Source organism: Galeopterus variegatus, unplaced genomic scaffold (assembly GCF_000696425.1).
Source record: "Galeopterus variegatus unplaced genomic scaffold, G_variegatus-3.0.2 Scaffold1731, whole genome shotgun sequence".
Lineage (NCBI taxonomy): Eukaryota > Metazoa > Chordata > Mammalia > Dermoptera > Cynocephalidae > Galeopterus > Galeopterus variegatus.
In genome coordinates this window covers 181,653-199,086 of record NW_007727842.1, presented here as the reverse complement: position 1 = coordinate 199,086, position 17,434 = coordinate 181,653, and the positions used below count along the sequence as shown (strand labels likewise).

The 17,434-nt window shown below is 35.3% G+C and overlaps 1 protein-coding gene across 3 annotated transcripts in view; it reads right to left on the bottom strand.

Moving 5' to 3' along the window:
* Positions 1 to 353: 353 nt before the first annotated feature.
* Positions 354 to 17,434, bottom strand: part of SMAD1 (SMAD family member 1) — a 77,114-nt gene continuing 60,033 nt past the window's right edge. Inside the window, exons 3-8 of one of the 3 annotated variants that reach the window (XM_008578627.1) lie at positions 17,127 to 17,384; positions 14,590 to 14,706; positions 11,191 to 11,412; positions 6,328 to 6,525; positions 5,218 to 5,276; positions 354 to 1,700 (exon numbers count right to left, since the gene is read on the bottom strand). In XM_008578627.1, coding sequence (XP_008576849.1) covers positions 1,557 to 1,700; positions 5,218 to 5,276; positions 6,328 to 6,525; positions 11,191 to 11,412; positions 14,590 to 14,706; positions 17,127 to 17,384 — 998 coding nt within the window. In that variant the 3' untranslated portion in view covers positions 354 to 1,556. Of the gene's footprint in view, positions 1,701 to 5,217; positions 5,342 to 6,268; positions 6,526 to 11,190; positions 11,413 to 14,589; positions 14,707 to 17,126; positions 17,385 to 17,434 lie in introns of all 3 variants that reach the window. The other 2 variants (XM_008578626.1, XM_008578625.1) reach the window with 2 other exon arrangements.

The following is a 17,434-nucleotide window of genomic DNA, read 5'->3' as shown; positions in this document are numbered from 1 at the left end:
TTCCCAGCCTCCCCTTTCTCACATCCTCTCAGTCACTCTCACATCTTCATCTGGAGTTTAGAAATTCATACTTCTGGTTGACTGAGTGGTATCCACCAGTTAATTGTTGCTGCTGTAATTCCAAACATTAAAAAATTTATATTTTGCTAGTTTTCTCTTAATTTTTCAAGTTCTACCTGTCCTTTCTTTTCTGATTCGAAGTGACTGCTCTCTTCACGATTCAGTCGCCCTGTCTCTGTATTAGTAATTCAGTTTGTTTTGTTTGGCAGAGAATATTTAAGAAAAAAACTCTCAAAAGAGTAGCAAATCTTATTTGTCATAAAATCTAATATGTGAAGAATGGAAAGGACAAATTTTTAATCAAAGTAAGCAATAATGACAGGTTTATTTAAAATTTCCAGTACAGAAAACCCACTAGTTTTGGAATAAAAGTACTCAATGTACGAGAGCATAAGTGAATACAAAAGATTAACAGAAGAATAAAACCAAACATAGTACAAAAAAATTTTAAAAGTTTGAAATGGATTTAAACAGGGATGTTCTTTAAATCCTCCAAATATTTAACAGAGTTACTAGGTTTGGCAAACAATTCACTTGAAAATTAAAGCCTATTTCTGTAAACTCCATAAAAACTGTTTATTAAATTCAAGCACTCCATACAATTGGTATTGAAACATATAGGCAGTCAATTTCAGAAAAGCAGGAATTATTCATTTGCTCTCACAGTTATATGAATTAACCAGCTGCATAACTGCTTTTTCGGAGAGGATAGAAGAAAGCCAAAAAAAAAAAAAAAAAAAAAAAAAGGATAAAATCTCTAAAATTGAAACACAGCAAAATTCAGACATCAGTTTGTTCTTTAAAGCAAACTGAATTTTTACAGTATTTTCTACATTTGCCGTTGTCATTTCCCTCTCCCCACCCCCCTGAATTACTCCTAAATTCACTAGTCTAATCAATTCTTAACTTCCAAATATTTTGTACATACATATTTAGCAAAGAGCATATGCCTAACATTATTCTGACAGCAGTATGGTCAGCAGTTTTAGAAAGATTACTATGTATATCATCAAGATTAACCTTTTCTTAAAAAACAAACAAAAACCATTACTAAACAAACAGTTTTAAAATATTGTTAAAACCCATTAAAAGAAGACAACATGGGCTCTAAACCTGATAAAAAACACACTTCAGAAAGACTAAGTATTAATGCTAAACTTTTGCCAAATGATGACCTTAAAGTGCCAAACACAAAAGAATCTTGATTATTTGTCCCTGGCTTGGCCATCTCTCTTTTAACTATACACAAAGTCCTGCTAAAAAGTCTGCTTTTTAGTTGACTTTTTGGTAGAATGTTACAATGTAAACTAAACAGGTTCTTGATATGAACAGTATGTTACCAATTTTTTTTTTTTTTTTTTTTCTGAATCCAACAGTTGGTCACAGAGGTCAAGTATTATCAAGGCTCCTTTGTCAGTTCTCAGTCGTGTCTGACATCCATCCTTCAAGTACATGCAAGGCTCAATAGTTTTCAAGAGGCAGAAGCCTAAGGACGTTTAAGACACAGATGAAATAGGATTATGAGGTGAACCCATCTGAGTAAGAACTTTATCCAGCCACTGGAGGGGGCCATGCAGATGGATCTCAATCCAGCAGGGGGTGCTAGTAACATCCTGGCGGTGGTATTCTGCTCCCCAGCCCTAGAAAAAAACATTGGAGGTCACTTAACTTGTTTAACTCAATGGCTAAACTTATTAAGTAAAAAGAGTTCACATAATTAGAGACTCTGATTAAAACTAGGGACTTTTTCCAAGAGAAAATTGCACATGTACACAAATGCACACATAATTTGGCAGGCAAATTCCGGGGTTAGCTCCCAAAAGTCCATCCATGGACTCCAGATTAAGAATTACTGGCCTTAGGAAATGAAAGTTTCAAAATAAATTATAAAGTTGTTTTAATGAAGACACTTTTAAACTTTCATTTTCATTGCTCATTACATTACTGACAGTAATGTAACAGCCATTATTAAATTCTTATTTTATCATCAAGAAAATAAGGAAAAAGTTATGTAAGACAGACTGACATTCGGTTTCTTCCCTATTCAGCCACTGAAAGGCCTCCTATCAACACAGATCTCTTGATTGTTCAATCTCTAAGCAAAACTGGCAGGTTCTGAAAATTTAAGTATCCAAAAAGCTATTATCGACACCTAGCCACTGCCTTGAATTAACAGATTCCATCATTCATTCATAAAAGAAGGTAGCTTGCCAGACATCTTCAGAATTACTAAATTAAGACACTCAAGTTCCACAGAAGAAAGTCACTACGAAAAAGAGAAAAGTAATTTTGCTACTGCAAGGAGCAGAAAAACTCATTGCCATGAGTGTTCTGATTAAGCCTTGTTTGTGAGGAATATCAGAGAAGGTTGGGTTCTGTTATCTTTACTACCTACCTACTCCAGTAGTTTCAAAAAATACATCTGCATATCAGAATTCAAGAGATATATGAACAACTGTATATATGTATGCACACCCATGCATTTGTACCTATATCATCAACTGCTAAATTTCATTTATAGAAGTTTATGTGCATGTTTCCTCCATTAAATAGTAAATTCTTTGAAGGCAGGAATTTATCTTTGACCTCCAATATCTAGCACAGTGACTGGCACAAAGCAGAAGCTCTATAAATATTCAGACAAATTGACTTGGACTTTTCATATATAGGAGAGTTTAAAGTGCAAATTATTGACAAAATATATGTTTTCTATTAACAGCCCAAAATGATCATCTTAAAAATAGCACAAGATTGGCTATCAATAATAGTAAAATGTTCTACGTCATTTCTCTAAGATGCTGAGTGGAAGAGGGTAAAGTATGCAGTCCTTATGACAGTAAAGAGCAATGCTATAAAAACTGTGCAATTTTTTTGTTACTAATACATGATAAGCAGTTGCCCTTTATCGTGTCAGCAGGAGTTTTTTTTTTTTTTTCCTTTTTGTCTTTTTTACTGACCGGTAACGGGATCGCAACCCTTGGTGTTGCGCCCACACTGCGCTCAGCCAGTGAGCGGGAACCAGTCTCCACATGGGATCCGAACCCTCGGCAGGAGCGCCGCCGCGCTCCTAAGCAGCGCACTCTCCAGTTTCCACGAACTTTTTTTTTTTTCCTTTTTGTCTTTTTTACTGACCGGTAACGGGATCGCAACCCTTGGTGTTGCGCCCACACTGCGCTCAGCCAGTGAGCGGGAACCAGTCTCCACATGGGATCCGAACCCTCGGCAGGAGCGCCGCCGCGCTCCTAAGCAGCGCACTCTCCAGTGCGCCACCAGGCCGGCCCAGCAGGAGTTTTTAATAAGGTTGTTTATCTTCAACTCCAAATTCTTGCACCCCATCTCTGTCAATTATATCTTGTATAAACCTCCATTCTAGTGCTTATCACATTATATTATATTTAAATGTATACTAGATCATAAGCATCTTGCAGCTAGAGACTTTAGGTGCTTTTTCATCTTTGAATTACATCTCTGAAACAGTGCTAAAATATTTGCTGAATGAATGAAATTTATTAAATTTTAAATGCACAGCTTTGCATTATAAATACTTTTTACTAAAGATCATTTTTACATGTGTAAAAAGAAATTACTAAAATTGTGTAAAAGTAAAATAATTAAAATTGATTCGGTAGTCAATATGAAAGGAGTTTGAGGAGAAAGCTAATTGGAACATTAGTCATAAATTCTTCTAGAGTCGTCCTTCAATAACAACAGACTCACTGAGAGACCCTAGTAATAACTGCCTCAGTTCCCAACACCATTCTCACCCCCACCCCCATTTTAAAGATGATGAACATGAGGACCAGAGAAGAATCCCTGTGCCTTAATCACACAGTCAAAATGACAGACAAAACTGGAAACTGAATCTCTTGACTCTTAAAGAGCTATTCTTCATCCATACCAATAAAAACTAAAAAACCACTTCCAGCAAGTCACTGTCCTTATTTTAAAATGCATTTGAGCCAAAATGCTAAGTCAAAAGTTAAACAGTGAATGTTAATAATGAATGAAATAGGACTTTGTAGTCTTGCATGTACACAACATATAGGTCAACCTTATTAAAGGGTAAAAAAAAAACCCTTCCTATAATAATAAAGAGGTACCAGACTCAGCTACAAAGAACTGTTGAATTATATTTTGAAAGAACAAACACTAAAAGAGCACCCTAAAAATATGCTAGGATGATACAAAGAAGTAGGCAAAAAATGATATTCAGGAAAAGATATCTTTGATCTAAAGGATGATTAACAAAGAAACGTTCCAAAATTATCCTCAGTAATAAATACATTACAAAACAGGTTTAACAAGTAGGCAAGCTTCTGAAGAGAGAACATAAAAGGTGATTGCCTCACCCAAATATATAATTAGTTGTGTTCCTCAAAGTAAAGAGGATGAGAATTTATCTTTGAGAATTCAGGGACAATTAAGTCCCCGAATAAGTAAATAGAATAAGTCACTTACTCATGAAATCTAATGAGATATTTACATATTTTTTAACATTTCAGTGACATTTAAAGATTTTTTATTTCTCAGAGGCAGAAGTTGAGGCAGCAAAGAGATCAATCATCATGAGCAACATTTTTAACCTTCTTCCTCAAACCTTACAATACCATCTTACAGCTAAACATCTATTTATCTTTGGGCAAGGGCCTAAAACTTTTGAATAAGAGTTTGAATGATGAATAAGACTTTTGAATGATGAGGTTTACTGGAACCACTAAAAAAACCTGACCCCAAATAATTACCAGTGTGATAAGCTTTTATTCTTACAAAAAGATAACTTGCTTATAGTTGAAACAAAAGCAACAAGCATTACCAAAGTACCAAAAGCAAAGAATGAAAAGGAAGATGTGTTTATTCAATTAATCTCATAAGACAACCATATATTTAAATTACATGTTAAATATGTAACATTACATATTCTAATGGTATTACAGTAGCTAAAATAGTGCTATTTAAGGAAAAGCTTTTTAAAGCCTGCTATTGACATTTAACACAAGCACTCTAATGTTCCAACGATATTCTAATAACTGACATTCTTGTTAAAGTTTAAAAATGCCTAGATAATAAGTCAGCTAATATGGACATAGATTTATATACTGCGAGAAAGTACAACAAATGTGTGTTAAACCCCAGCGAGAGGAATCACAGCTCACTTACCTTCACAAAGCTCATGCGTATAGTACACATTTTCGTAAGTTCATAGACTGTTTCAAAACCATGGTTCACAGATTGTGCCAGTAACTGAGCAAATTCTTGGTTGTTAAAAATTTTCAAACTACACCCATTTTTCCGTGTCCGGCAACGGATTGCAACCCTCAGTGTTGCCCCCGTACCGGACCGGGGACCGGCAACGGGATCGCAAACCTCGGTGTCGCTCCCACGCCTCGCCCAGCCAGTGAGCGGGAGCCGGTCTGCATGTGGGATCCGAACCCTCGGGCGGGAGCGCCGCAGCGCTTCCCAAGCGGCGCACTACCCAGTGCGCCACCGGGCCGGCCCATAAGTCACTTACTCATGAAATCTAATGAGATATTTACATATTTTTTAACATTTCAGTGACATTTAAAGATTTTTTATTTCTCAGAGGCAGAAGTTGAGGCAGCAAAGAGATCAATCATCATGAGCAACATTTTTAACCTTCTTCCTCAAACCTTACAATACCATCTTACAGCTAAACATCTATTTATCTTTGGGCAAGGGCCTAAAACTTTTGAATAAGAGTTTGAATGATGAATAAGACTTTTGAATGATGAGGTTTACTGGAACCACTAAAAAAACCTGACCCCAAATAATTACCAGTGTGATAAGCTTTTATTCTTACAAAAAGATAACTTGCTTATAGTTGAAACAAAAGCAACAAGCATTACCAAAGTACCAAAAGCAAAGAATGAAAAGGAAGATGTGTTTATTCAATTAATCTCATAAGACAACCATATATTTAAATTACATGTTAAATATGTAACATTACATATTCTAATGGTATTACAGTAGCTAAAATAGTGCTATTTAAGGAAAAGCTTTTTAAAGCCTGCTATTGACATTTAACACAAGCACTCTAATGTTCCAACGATATTCTAATAACTGACATTCTTGTTAAAGTTTAAAAATGCCTAGATAATAAGTCAGCTAATATGGACATAGATTTATATACTGCGAGAAAGTACAACAAATGTGTGTTAAACCCCAGCGAGAGGAATCACAGCTCACTTACCTTCACAAAGCTCATGCGTATAGTACACATTTTCGTAAGTTCATAGACTGTTTCAAAACCATGGTTCACAGATTGTGCCAGTAACTGAGCAAATTCTTGGTTGTTAAAAATTTTCAAACTACACCCACTAGGAATCTTGCATACAGTAGTGGGATGAAATCCATGATGGTAGTTGCAGTTCCGACTTTGCACAAAGATGCTACTGTCACTAAGGCATTCAGCATATACTTCCCCTCCAACATAATAAAGATGAACTCCTGTAGGATGACAACACATATCATTTAGTTATTACCATTTTTTATAGCTGAAAATGTACACCTGTACAGATTCAATATACAAATGTAAATTTACATAGATTTAAATTTTGGCTAGTTAGGTAGATATTCTCTAAGTCCTGCACAACTGATAAAATCTTAGTTAACTGTACTAGTTTAACACAAGGTACTTCAAAAAGTTCATGAAAAGATTCATATTATATTTTAATTCTATTTTCCCACAACCTTTTCAAGGTACCCTCAGTACCATGTCCACATGTCAACAAGCATATCCAGGAGGTTTCTAGGAAATAATATAACAAAGTGTAGCAATTTCATTTTGTTAAGTATTTAATACCCTATTTGGCCATGGGTTGAAAGTGTATTCCCACTTTAAAAATATAGTATAATAAAACCTGGATTTTATTATGGGATCCTACATGTATTCAACGTATAAGTTCTCTTCCATTTATTCTGCAGATAAGTTGTTTGGTAAATTTTAGGGTGGAGAAAAGGGACGATCAAGAGAACAAGGGCCGGCCCGTGGCTCACTCAGGAGAGTGCAGGTGCTGATAACACCAAGGCCACGGGTTCGGATCCCATATAGGGATGGCCGGTTGCTCACTGGGTGAGCGTGGTGCTGACAACACCAAGTCAAGGGTTAAGATCCCCTTACCGGTCATCTTTTAAAAAAAAAAAGAGAGAGAGAAGAAGAGGAACTAGAAAACCACAGGTGGAAGAAGTATTGCTGAGAGCTGCAAGATGCTAGGTCTAGCAAAATAAATAAATAAAACTAGAAAAATAATTCATATGGTGTGAAATCAGATCTCAAACTACCACCTGCTCTAAACTTCTTCCTGTGAGACTTAGAGTGCCAAGAGTGTAGGAAATTGATTTTACCCAGCCTGTAAAAAAAGGAAAGGGGAAAAAAACCTCCATTCTGAAAAAGCTCCACATCATTAAGGAAGACTATTTTACACAGGCCACCCACGAAACAAGGGTCACATCCTAATGTGGCTTTAAATGATCCACTTTGCAGGTAACTCTGGCATGGCTTAATCAATGCTAAATCTATTATCTCATACAAAATATAATGTATTGTTTATATGTACACACAATGGTTAAGACATCTATAACAAAGAGCTGCCAGAGAAGAAGCCATTTTTTTGGCCTGATGTAGAGAAAACAATTTAAAAGAGAGAGACTGATTTACTTTTATCCCGATTATAAAAATTTTCATTATATAAATTATATAAATAAATATAAATTTTCATTTTAGAAAACTTAGAAAGTACACGAAAATATAAAGTAAAACAGAAAATATTATTGAGCAATAATTATTAATAGTCTGACACACTGTATTCAGTTTTGGGTACCATTAAAGTTTCTTTGTGAATATTTAAAATATCTGTATGACTGTATGGATATAACAATTTATTTAACAATACTCCCCTTAGTGGACCCTTGAGTTGATGCTAATTTTCTGCTGTTATAACAATGCCATGATAAATATCTCTGGACGATTTTTGATAATATCCTTAGAAGATATTTCTGGAAGTTAAATCATTGGATCGAAGGTTCTTGATTCACTTTGCCAAATGACTTTCAGAATGCTTGTAATTTACACCCTCACCAGCAGTATATGAGCGCATTTCTTGTTTTACCTGTGCCAGTATTGAATCTGAGCTTAATTTATAGCTGAAAAATAATGTAATTGCTTTAATTTGCATGTGAGGCTGGATATGCTCTAGTAGTTTATTGGTCATCTGTTTCTCTTGTGAATTCACATATTTCTTGCCTATTTTTCCCACGAGGTCTCTAATTTTATTTTATGAGCTATGCATATAGAAAGGACATAAATAATTTATTTCTTATTCGTTTCCCTGTCTTTTAATTTTGTTCACGATATATTTTTAACCTACAGATGTTTGAAACCTTTTAGTCAAATCTCTTGTAATCTTTTGTTTTTTATGCTTAGAATTTCTACCTCTGTAATCAAATGTTTTATTTTAGCTTTATAATTGTTTGTCTTTTTAAAAATATTCAACTCATTAACCTATTTGTGTATATGGTATGAGGTCGGGGTTTCTGCCCCCAGCCCCACCCAAAAGCTAACCTTGTTATTGCAGGACCATTAGAAGACTACTGATTTTATGCTTCACTTAACATACATTAAATTTTTATATGCAGTATAGTCTGAATTTAATTTATTCTACTGTTTTTCTACACTCTGACTTAGTTCTAATTTTAAAATGTTTTATTTACCCCAATGCCGAGAATTTTTCTTTACTCTTCCATTAAAAAAATAGCTAGTCTCACTTGTTTATCCTTCCAGGTAATATTCAGAATACATTATGCAACTTTCAAAAACATCACATTGTAACTGACAACAATTGTCTTAAACTATAAATTATATTAGGAAGAATTAATATCCTTAAAATGCTCTCACAATATTTAGCCTGCCTTCTAAGGAACACAAATAGCTTATTTATTCAAATTTTCTCTCTCAGTAAAATTTGGTTTTCATATAATTCTCACATATTGCAAGTTCAGATTATTTCCAAGAAATTTATGTTTTATGTTGCTATTGAGAATGGGATTCCCATTCCCCCCCCCCCCACCTTATACTTTCTAACTGGTTACTGCCAGATAAAAGGAAACAACTTACATAATTTTTTAAAAATAGATTCTTTGGCGGTTTCTAGATAAATAATCATGTCATTTGAAAAGACACAATTCCCATTCATAATACTGGCATCGGTGAAGGGACAAAGGCACAAATATCCTTCTGGCAGGAGTGTGAATTAATAAAAGCTTTCTGGAAAGTAATTTGGCAAAACACAGCAAGAGCTTTTAACCTGCTAATTTCACTTCAAGGATCTATTCCAAGAATATTACCAATCAATCATGTCATCTGCAAATAATGATAATGTTGGCTTATTTCCATTATTTATAATTCCATATTTAAGCGCACTACTCAGGGCATCTGGTACAATTTTAAATAACAGCTTTCCTGGAATCCTTATTTTCTTCCTAAGTTTTTAAGAGGAATGTCCCATAGTACAATGGATTTTCACTTCTTTGGGGTAATAGTCATCTTGGGAATTAAAAAAAAAATTCTTCCATCTCAAATGCATGCAAAATTGTGTTTATATACAATTTCAGGTGTTTAAAGATCATAGAAAGATATTTATGCATGTTATGAACATAAGTTCTAGCATTTCATCATTAAATGTGTAGTTTAGCTTTTTTTTTTTTTTTAACTTTTCTTTAATCATATGAAGGAAACATCTATCAATTCCTGGTTTAAGAGTTCCTCCCCCCCAGGATTAAATGTTAAACTTTATCTCAAATGCCTTCCAAGCACCTATTAAGTAACCTTTTAATCTGATCCACTATTCTAAATTTCAGAGTAGGTCATTTTTTTAAAAAAACTTTTACTCTGAAAGTAATATCAAAGTTATAGAAAAGTCTGAAAAAGAAAACAGAAGAAAAACAATACAAAGAACGCCCACATAACCAGTATCCAGATTCATCTACTGTGACAATTCACTCCATTTGCTTTATCATCTGTGCCCTTCCCCTCCCCGATGTCTACACACCCATTCTCCATAGAGCCCTGGTTCCTCTTAGTGGGAAATGATATCAGAGGTGATGATCTGAGCACCAGATGTGCTTATTGTTACAGCATATCTTTGCTTCTTGGCCCTTTCAGCAGACAGATCAGAAACTATATGCATGTGTAGATGTTTGTACATATGCTTCTCCATAGAGCCCTGGTTCCTCTTAGTGGGAAATGATATCAGAGGTGATGATCTGAGCACTAGATGTGCTTATTGTTACAGCATATCTTTGCTTCTTGGCCCTTTCAGCAGACAGATCAGAAACTATATGCATGTGTACATACAAACACAGATATACATACAAACACAGATATACATAAGAACATAAACAAGCATACACACATACATATATTATTATTAAAATCATGATTTCATACTGATCCTCCATCCACCTTCACAGGGTTTAGTTTTCGCCTTCCTCCACATTTGCATATCCCTTATTCCTCAGGGGAAACCCAGCCTCCCAACGATGTCCACACATTAACCATTTGCTTAATCTTATAATATATCTAAAAGTTTCAGAACTGTTTCACTCATACCACTACAAAATAATCAAGTTTACTTAAAAAAAAAAAGAATTCAGGATTTATTTAATATCCTTTCCCAACCCTACCCCACATGATCCAGCCTGAGGATATATAAACAAATACTAAACTCATAAGTTATCAGTTCTTTCTTTTCAGTTATGATATTCATCTGAAATACAATTAGGCTTATTTGTTTTGGTTTGCTTTAATTTTAGGTTGTAAGTCATTTTTTAATAGCCATTTTATTCTGGAGCAAAACATGTGATAGAATAGTGTCCCCAAAAAGCAAATCTATATTTCGGCTAATTAATATCAATATTATAAGAATTGGTGAACCACAAAAATCACTGACGAAGAACTTCCAGAAAGTACAAATTGGAAAAACATTTACAAACTGCAGCAAGTGAACATTACCTGGTGTTCACTAAACTAGTTTACCACAGGAATGACCAAGTCAACTCTGGGGGAACAGGGACACAACACATAAACACTTGAATGAGGTTAACGTGAAAACTCACCTTTTCCAATATGCCGCCTAGTGTTTTCAATAGTGGAATTCCGGTTAACATTGGAGAGCAGCCCAAGGCAGAAACGGTTCTTATTGTTGGAAGGATCAGTGAAACCATCCACCAACACACTTGTGGAGGAGGCATGGAACGCTTCACCCACACGATTGTTGAGCTCATAGTAGACAATAGAGCACCAGTGTTTTGGTTCCTCGTAAGCAACTGCCTGAACATCTGTAGGAAAGAAAAGGTTGTTATCAACCAAGGTTAGCACATGGAGCTCTCAAAAACTGAAACCATGTTGTGGAATTGGCTCAGGATCATGGAATGAAGATATGGAGAAGCAACTGCTATTATAACTTACATAGTTTTTCTATGATGGTTAAAGCAGGTACTTCTTACTAAGTGTGGTATTTAATTGGAAAACAATTTTCTCTAATTACTGTCAGATAATCAAAACACCAGCTAAAAAGCACAGCAACAGCATTTGCTGAATACTAATAATGTGCTAATTGCTCCATAATATGCAGAAATGGAAATCACCCCTACCACAGACCCTGGCTCACCATCTAAAGAAACACAAGAGACAAGTGAAAAAACAAGCGGGAAGAGAACAAGAGAGGACAGGAAATATGCCAAAGGTGCTAGCCAAAAAAGGAATTACTTTTGACAAAGCCTTAGCATGCGTATGTTTTTTCAAAGCAATGAAAACCAATTTCTAATTATTGATAAGAAATTACTTTACTTCATATTAAATTGCCAATAACTATCACAGCTACAGTTTTGCACCAGTTCTCAAACTCAGGAAGAAATCTTGCCAGCTGGCCATTCTTACAGAATGAATCATATCTCTCTCATCCAGATTTCATGCTAACTTCCTTATATTTGCTTTAAGTCATGCAGAGCAGGTGTGTTTTGTCTCTCCATTCCCAGAATGGGTCAACAATGGAAATTACCCAACTTTACTGACAGGATGCAGCTTGTTAAGTCAAATCTCTTAAGACTAACAAATCTCCAAACAGAACATGCTTCAAAACATTTGCAACTAAAAGGTTTTAAAGATAAGTTCCTTCTGTAGTAAAAAGTCTTGTACCACTGCTTTAGAGATTCCAGGAACACAAACCATATATTTCCAGCATACCAATATATCATGATCTGAGGTTTACAAAGCCCTGGGTGTAAAATCATTAAAAAAAGAAAAGAAAAAGAAAAAGGAAATGAAAAAGTCACATCAGAAGCACAGACTATAACTGCTAAGGGAGTTCCTTTGTGTCCTTAACATCTACCTCCACAAATAATAAGGTGCACTTTATTTTACAATTTGGTTAAGAAAATAAGGAAAATGATCATTAAAATACCCAGACGTACTTAGTTTCTTATAAACTTAAGTAGGTTAGCTGAAAACATACATTATTTCCCTTGTTTGCTAACCAACTCTCCCATGTCAATATGCTGTACAAGGGGCATTCAAAAACTTCATGGAAAGATTTGTATTGTCTTTTAATTCTATTTTTCCACAAACTTTTTGAAGTATTTTAGTGAGCAAAATTTTAATGATTAACAAGTGCTAAATCTTAAAGAAGGCTGTAACATCATTAATAGAAGGTTTTTATCAGCTATCAGGATTGCTCAAATTACTATTTATCTGGGTCTGAGGTGGACAGATTTTTTTTTTATAAAACGCCACAAAGATTTTGTGGGCCATACAGTCTCTATCACAACCATTCAACTCTGCTCATATAGCACAAAAGCAGTCATAATAATTTGTAGTGAATGATACAACTATCTTCCAATAAAGCTTTATTTACAAAAACAGGCAGCAGGCTGAATTGATCTGCAGGCTGTTTGCTGATCTCTGCTCTAGGAAAACCATCAAAGGTTTAAAATTTTAAAAAAAGTTCTTTCCTCATGAAAATATTGGCTGTAAACATTCTAATGAGAAAAAATTTAAAAGCTATTTAAAGGTCTGTTTCCTGTAATCAGACATTTAAGGCCTAATGACAATAGTTACAGGGTCCACATGCTCATAACAGTATAGTGGTGCTATGCCCATTCTCTCCCGCTACCCTGTTCCTCAAATGCAAATTCCAAAGATGTGTGAGACAGGTTATTTTCCCCAGCCAGAGTCTTTATTTGTTGGCTCATAATTACATGTTTGAGAGTATGTTCTCTCAAAAGATATAAAAAAAACTTTTACCAATTAAAAAGGTGCAGAAGGTACAGAGATTTCCAACGTATCTCCTGCCCCAAAACATGAATAGTCTCTGCCATTATCAAAATCCCCCACAAGAGTGGTATATCTGTTACAACTGATGAAGCCACACTGACACATCATTGTCACCCAAAGTCTATAACTTATATTAGACTGCATTCATGGTGTTGTACATTCTGTGAGTTTGGACAAATGTATAATGACATGTAGCCACCATTACAGTATCATACAGACATCAAATCGGAAGGACTTAAAAAATAAGCAACTCTGACAAAGTGTGAGAAATCTATTTTAACTAAAAGTGCTAAGAATGGAATAAGACATATCTAGTAATCAAAATGTATTTTAACTTCAATCATCACAAACTTTATACAAATTGGACAATTCATTCCATGAGTTGGGTGCACCAGTGAAGCACTTTCCTCCATGAGAGGTTATTCGGAAACAATTTTATTCACCAGGGTGGCCATGGCTTCTTATAGATGCTTAGGATTCTACCAAACTTATTTACCCAGGTTCGCTGCTCACTTAAGCCTGCTCTGGTTCAAGAATGAGGGCATCCTCCTCTCAGTCATTGACAAGGATAATAGAGCTGGAAACAAAGACCCATCCTTTGCTAGACAGGGAAAGAAATTCTCATTTCTGCTTATAAGTTTTTCAGGGTGAGAAGATGAAAAACTTGGTTCTAAATTTCTTTTGGTAACAAAATTAGAAACAAACAAGTAAAAAAAACAAATGCTTTTAGTTTGTTCCAGTTGCAGTTATACATAGATAAGGACTAGAAAATAGATAGGTTTATGAATATCTATTCTAACTACAAAAGAAATCTTTTGGAAAGCCCAGTTATATGAACTTCCAATTTTGGAAATAATTACTTAAAACTCTCCTTCAGTGTTGATATGCTGTTTCTCAATACTCCTTTACCCATTTAAAAATACCTTTTCATCACCAATTCAAACTTGTTAAATACTGAAGATCTAAACAGATGGCTGCACAATTATACTCAGGCTTTCATTGGTTAAGTCAATGTGTTTGTTCTTTAGATAAAAAACCTATTTGTTACCCAAAGAATTCTATCAAGCTTCTCATATCATTGTGCTCTATCTTTCTCAAGTAGTATCTTTTTAAAAACTAATAAAAATTTGTGAGAGAAAGTAATATCTAGCTCTAAAAAAGGAATAGGTAGCAATTCATTTTACCTCCTCTGTTGATTTCTGAGGGCAGTGAAGGTGCCATCATATTTGTGTCCATTGGCTGAGACCCATCCTGGGTCATGGGGTCTTCAGGAGGCAGGTAAGCAGGTGGTGGCGTATCAGCTACAAAGTTTCAAAAAAATTATTTCTTAACCCTTAATAAACATCCATACGTAAAATATATATTCTCTCCTATGCTGAAATTCTTAAGAGATCAAATTGCCATTTCAACCTCCCCATCAAAAGACTGAAATGTTTATAGTCACTGGACTTGATATATAATTTGTCAAAATTATTACTATCCCATAATCTTATACATTTTTAATGAAAATTCGATGGGAGGAAAAGCACTATATGTCAGGATCATGACATCTTAATACAATCAGAAGAGCAATTAAACTTTCATACAATTCATTCTGAGTGAACCTCTGCATTTCATAGTTTCACTGTGATGGAAAACCTTTGAAAGCTACACGAGACTTCCTTAAAAAAGGAGCTCAGGGTCTCTTGCTTAAGTTAAACCTACAGGCTTTTAAGAATTTACTAAATAAGTTTCATTACAGCCTACTGATTTAAACTGTTAATTTTCCACGACTTTAAGCAATGTCAGGACTATCTTCTCTCTACTTATTTAAATAGTCACTAGTTTTAAAATCCCCAAGTAATAGAATGATAGGAAATAAACCAGTTTATCACAGCTATCTTCTATTTCAGGATTTACACATTTCTTCTGAAGAACACATAGCCAGCTGGCAAATAAGAGGCAAACATTATGATTTTTGAAACAAAGAACACTAATGTTAAGTCTTGTGTTTTCTTAATATAAAATAAAGGATATAGATTTCCCACAAACAATCCCTTTCAATCCAAAAGCAAGTTCCTCCCTGGCTATCATGAGCCCATCTAGCATATATGACAGAACCTTGGGCATCATGAATACCTGGTTAAGTACTCAAGACAACTCAAGGAAATTGTCAAACACAAATAGCTAATACTGCTCCTTCAGAGATTCCCAAGACTGACCGTCCAGGTGAATCACAACCCAATAGCTTCCACCATCCAGCTGCTAACAAGCAATGAATGATTCAAAGCACAAGAAAACTACAGAGACCTAATCTAGATGCCTTTTAAACCCTTTCTCCAGCTACTTTTAGTTCCACTTCTTCCCTGCAGCTGTGAAGCTGTTTTTACCTCAAGTCAGAAATGAAGACAAAGAGCATCCTCTGAGCCCGAATCCAATTTCTGCCAACGAGCTGGTGCAAGTTTCACTGGCAACCTGTGGTATCAGCACCACCAAGAGGGACCAGAAACTGGTGGAATTCTACTATTCCCACTGGTACCTCCCCCATCCCCTGCAACTTTCTTTCCTCTACTTGGCCTGTGCTTTAACCCCTGACATCCAGGAACCAAAGTGTAAAATAAACTCAAGCAATCTTCATTTTTTTTCACTCTTGGGCCCACCCTGAGTTGCCATGCTCAAAAGTCTTCTGAAACTAATCTCACCACTAACCTGTCCATCAAATCTAACAGGTTTGAGAGGGAGTAGAGTGGACAGGAAATCACTAAATGATATTAGTTTGGTTTTTAAACTATCTTCCAACCTCATCCCAAACAGCTGTGGATTGAAAACAAAACAATGCAAAATAAACAGGCTTAAAATAAAAGGGCATCATAAATACATAAATAAAAGGAAGCAATATAAGGTGTGAACCACTTTTCAATTTTTGAAGGCCCAGCATTGACGTTTAATTCCAATTTACCTAAAAACATTTCAAATGACCCAATATACCTGCCCAGTCATTTTTCCTTCCTAAAACATTAAGAGATGTCAAATGTATCTTTGTTGAGAGTATCCTTCTTGAGGTCTATTGGCAAGAAATCTGGCACTAATTTTATTTTTCTGAGATGCTTGCTTATTAATCTGTAACTTGAAAAATAATGTCCTAATCATTTATTTTGATAACCACTACACCAGCAGTTATATATTAAAAAAAAGAGGATAACTGTTTTTTTCCTTTGTTAAGTTGAACAAGCAGATGGTTTTCAGTACTTCTGTTGTAATTCCTTTGTTGTTAAACTATGTGTTTCTTGGGATTACATCACCATTTAAATGACTAAGTAGGGGGGTGTGATCCCTCAGGAAATATCTTTTCTGAGGTTGCATTTCTAACAGGGGTTTTTCCATGTTAATCGAGGTTTTGTTTCTCATAACATCAAATGTGTATAACACAATATTTTTCTCTTTCTTTTATCAAGAGCAAAGACTGTAACAATTATGCCACTCCCAGAAGGATGCAGCTATCTCAAACCCTTTTAAAAATGAGGAAGAAATATAGCTTATTCAAGCACCTGTAAATGACAAAATACAACACTGCTTACATGGCTATGAGGTCTCTTTTCACCAAAAGTTGTACCCTAAGAGTACTAGAGCACAGTGCCTTATACGAGAGTTTAAAATCTTCCATTCCAGGTGACCCACCTTCTCCGCAATACTGTGATAGCACTGATCTAACCACAGAACATCTGGGAACATTTCAACCTACCTGGCATCTGGAAAGGGCTTCCTGGGTCTGAGCTGGTGGGAGAGTGTGGGTAGGTGCTGCTGCTGCTTCCAGGAGAGTTTGGGTAACTGCTATTGGGAGAATGAGGAAATGGGTGGCTGTTGGGTTGCTGGAAAGAATCCGGAAAAGTGGCATTGAGTGGCATGTGAGGCTCATTTTGTCCTAAATTACGAAACTGAGCTAAGAGGCTGTGCTGAGGATTATATTCGCTGTGTCTTGGAACTAGCACTGGAGGAAGAACTGGAAAAAGGAAAAGAAAAAAAAAGAAAGACAAATGAGAGTGATGAAAA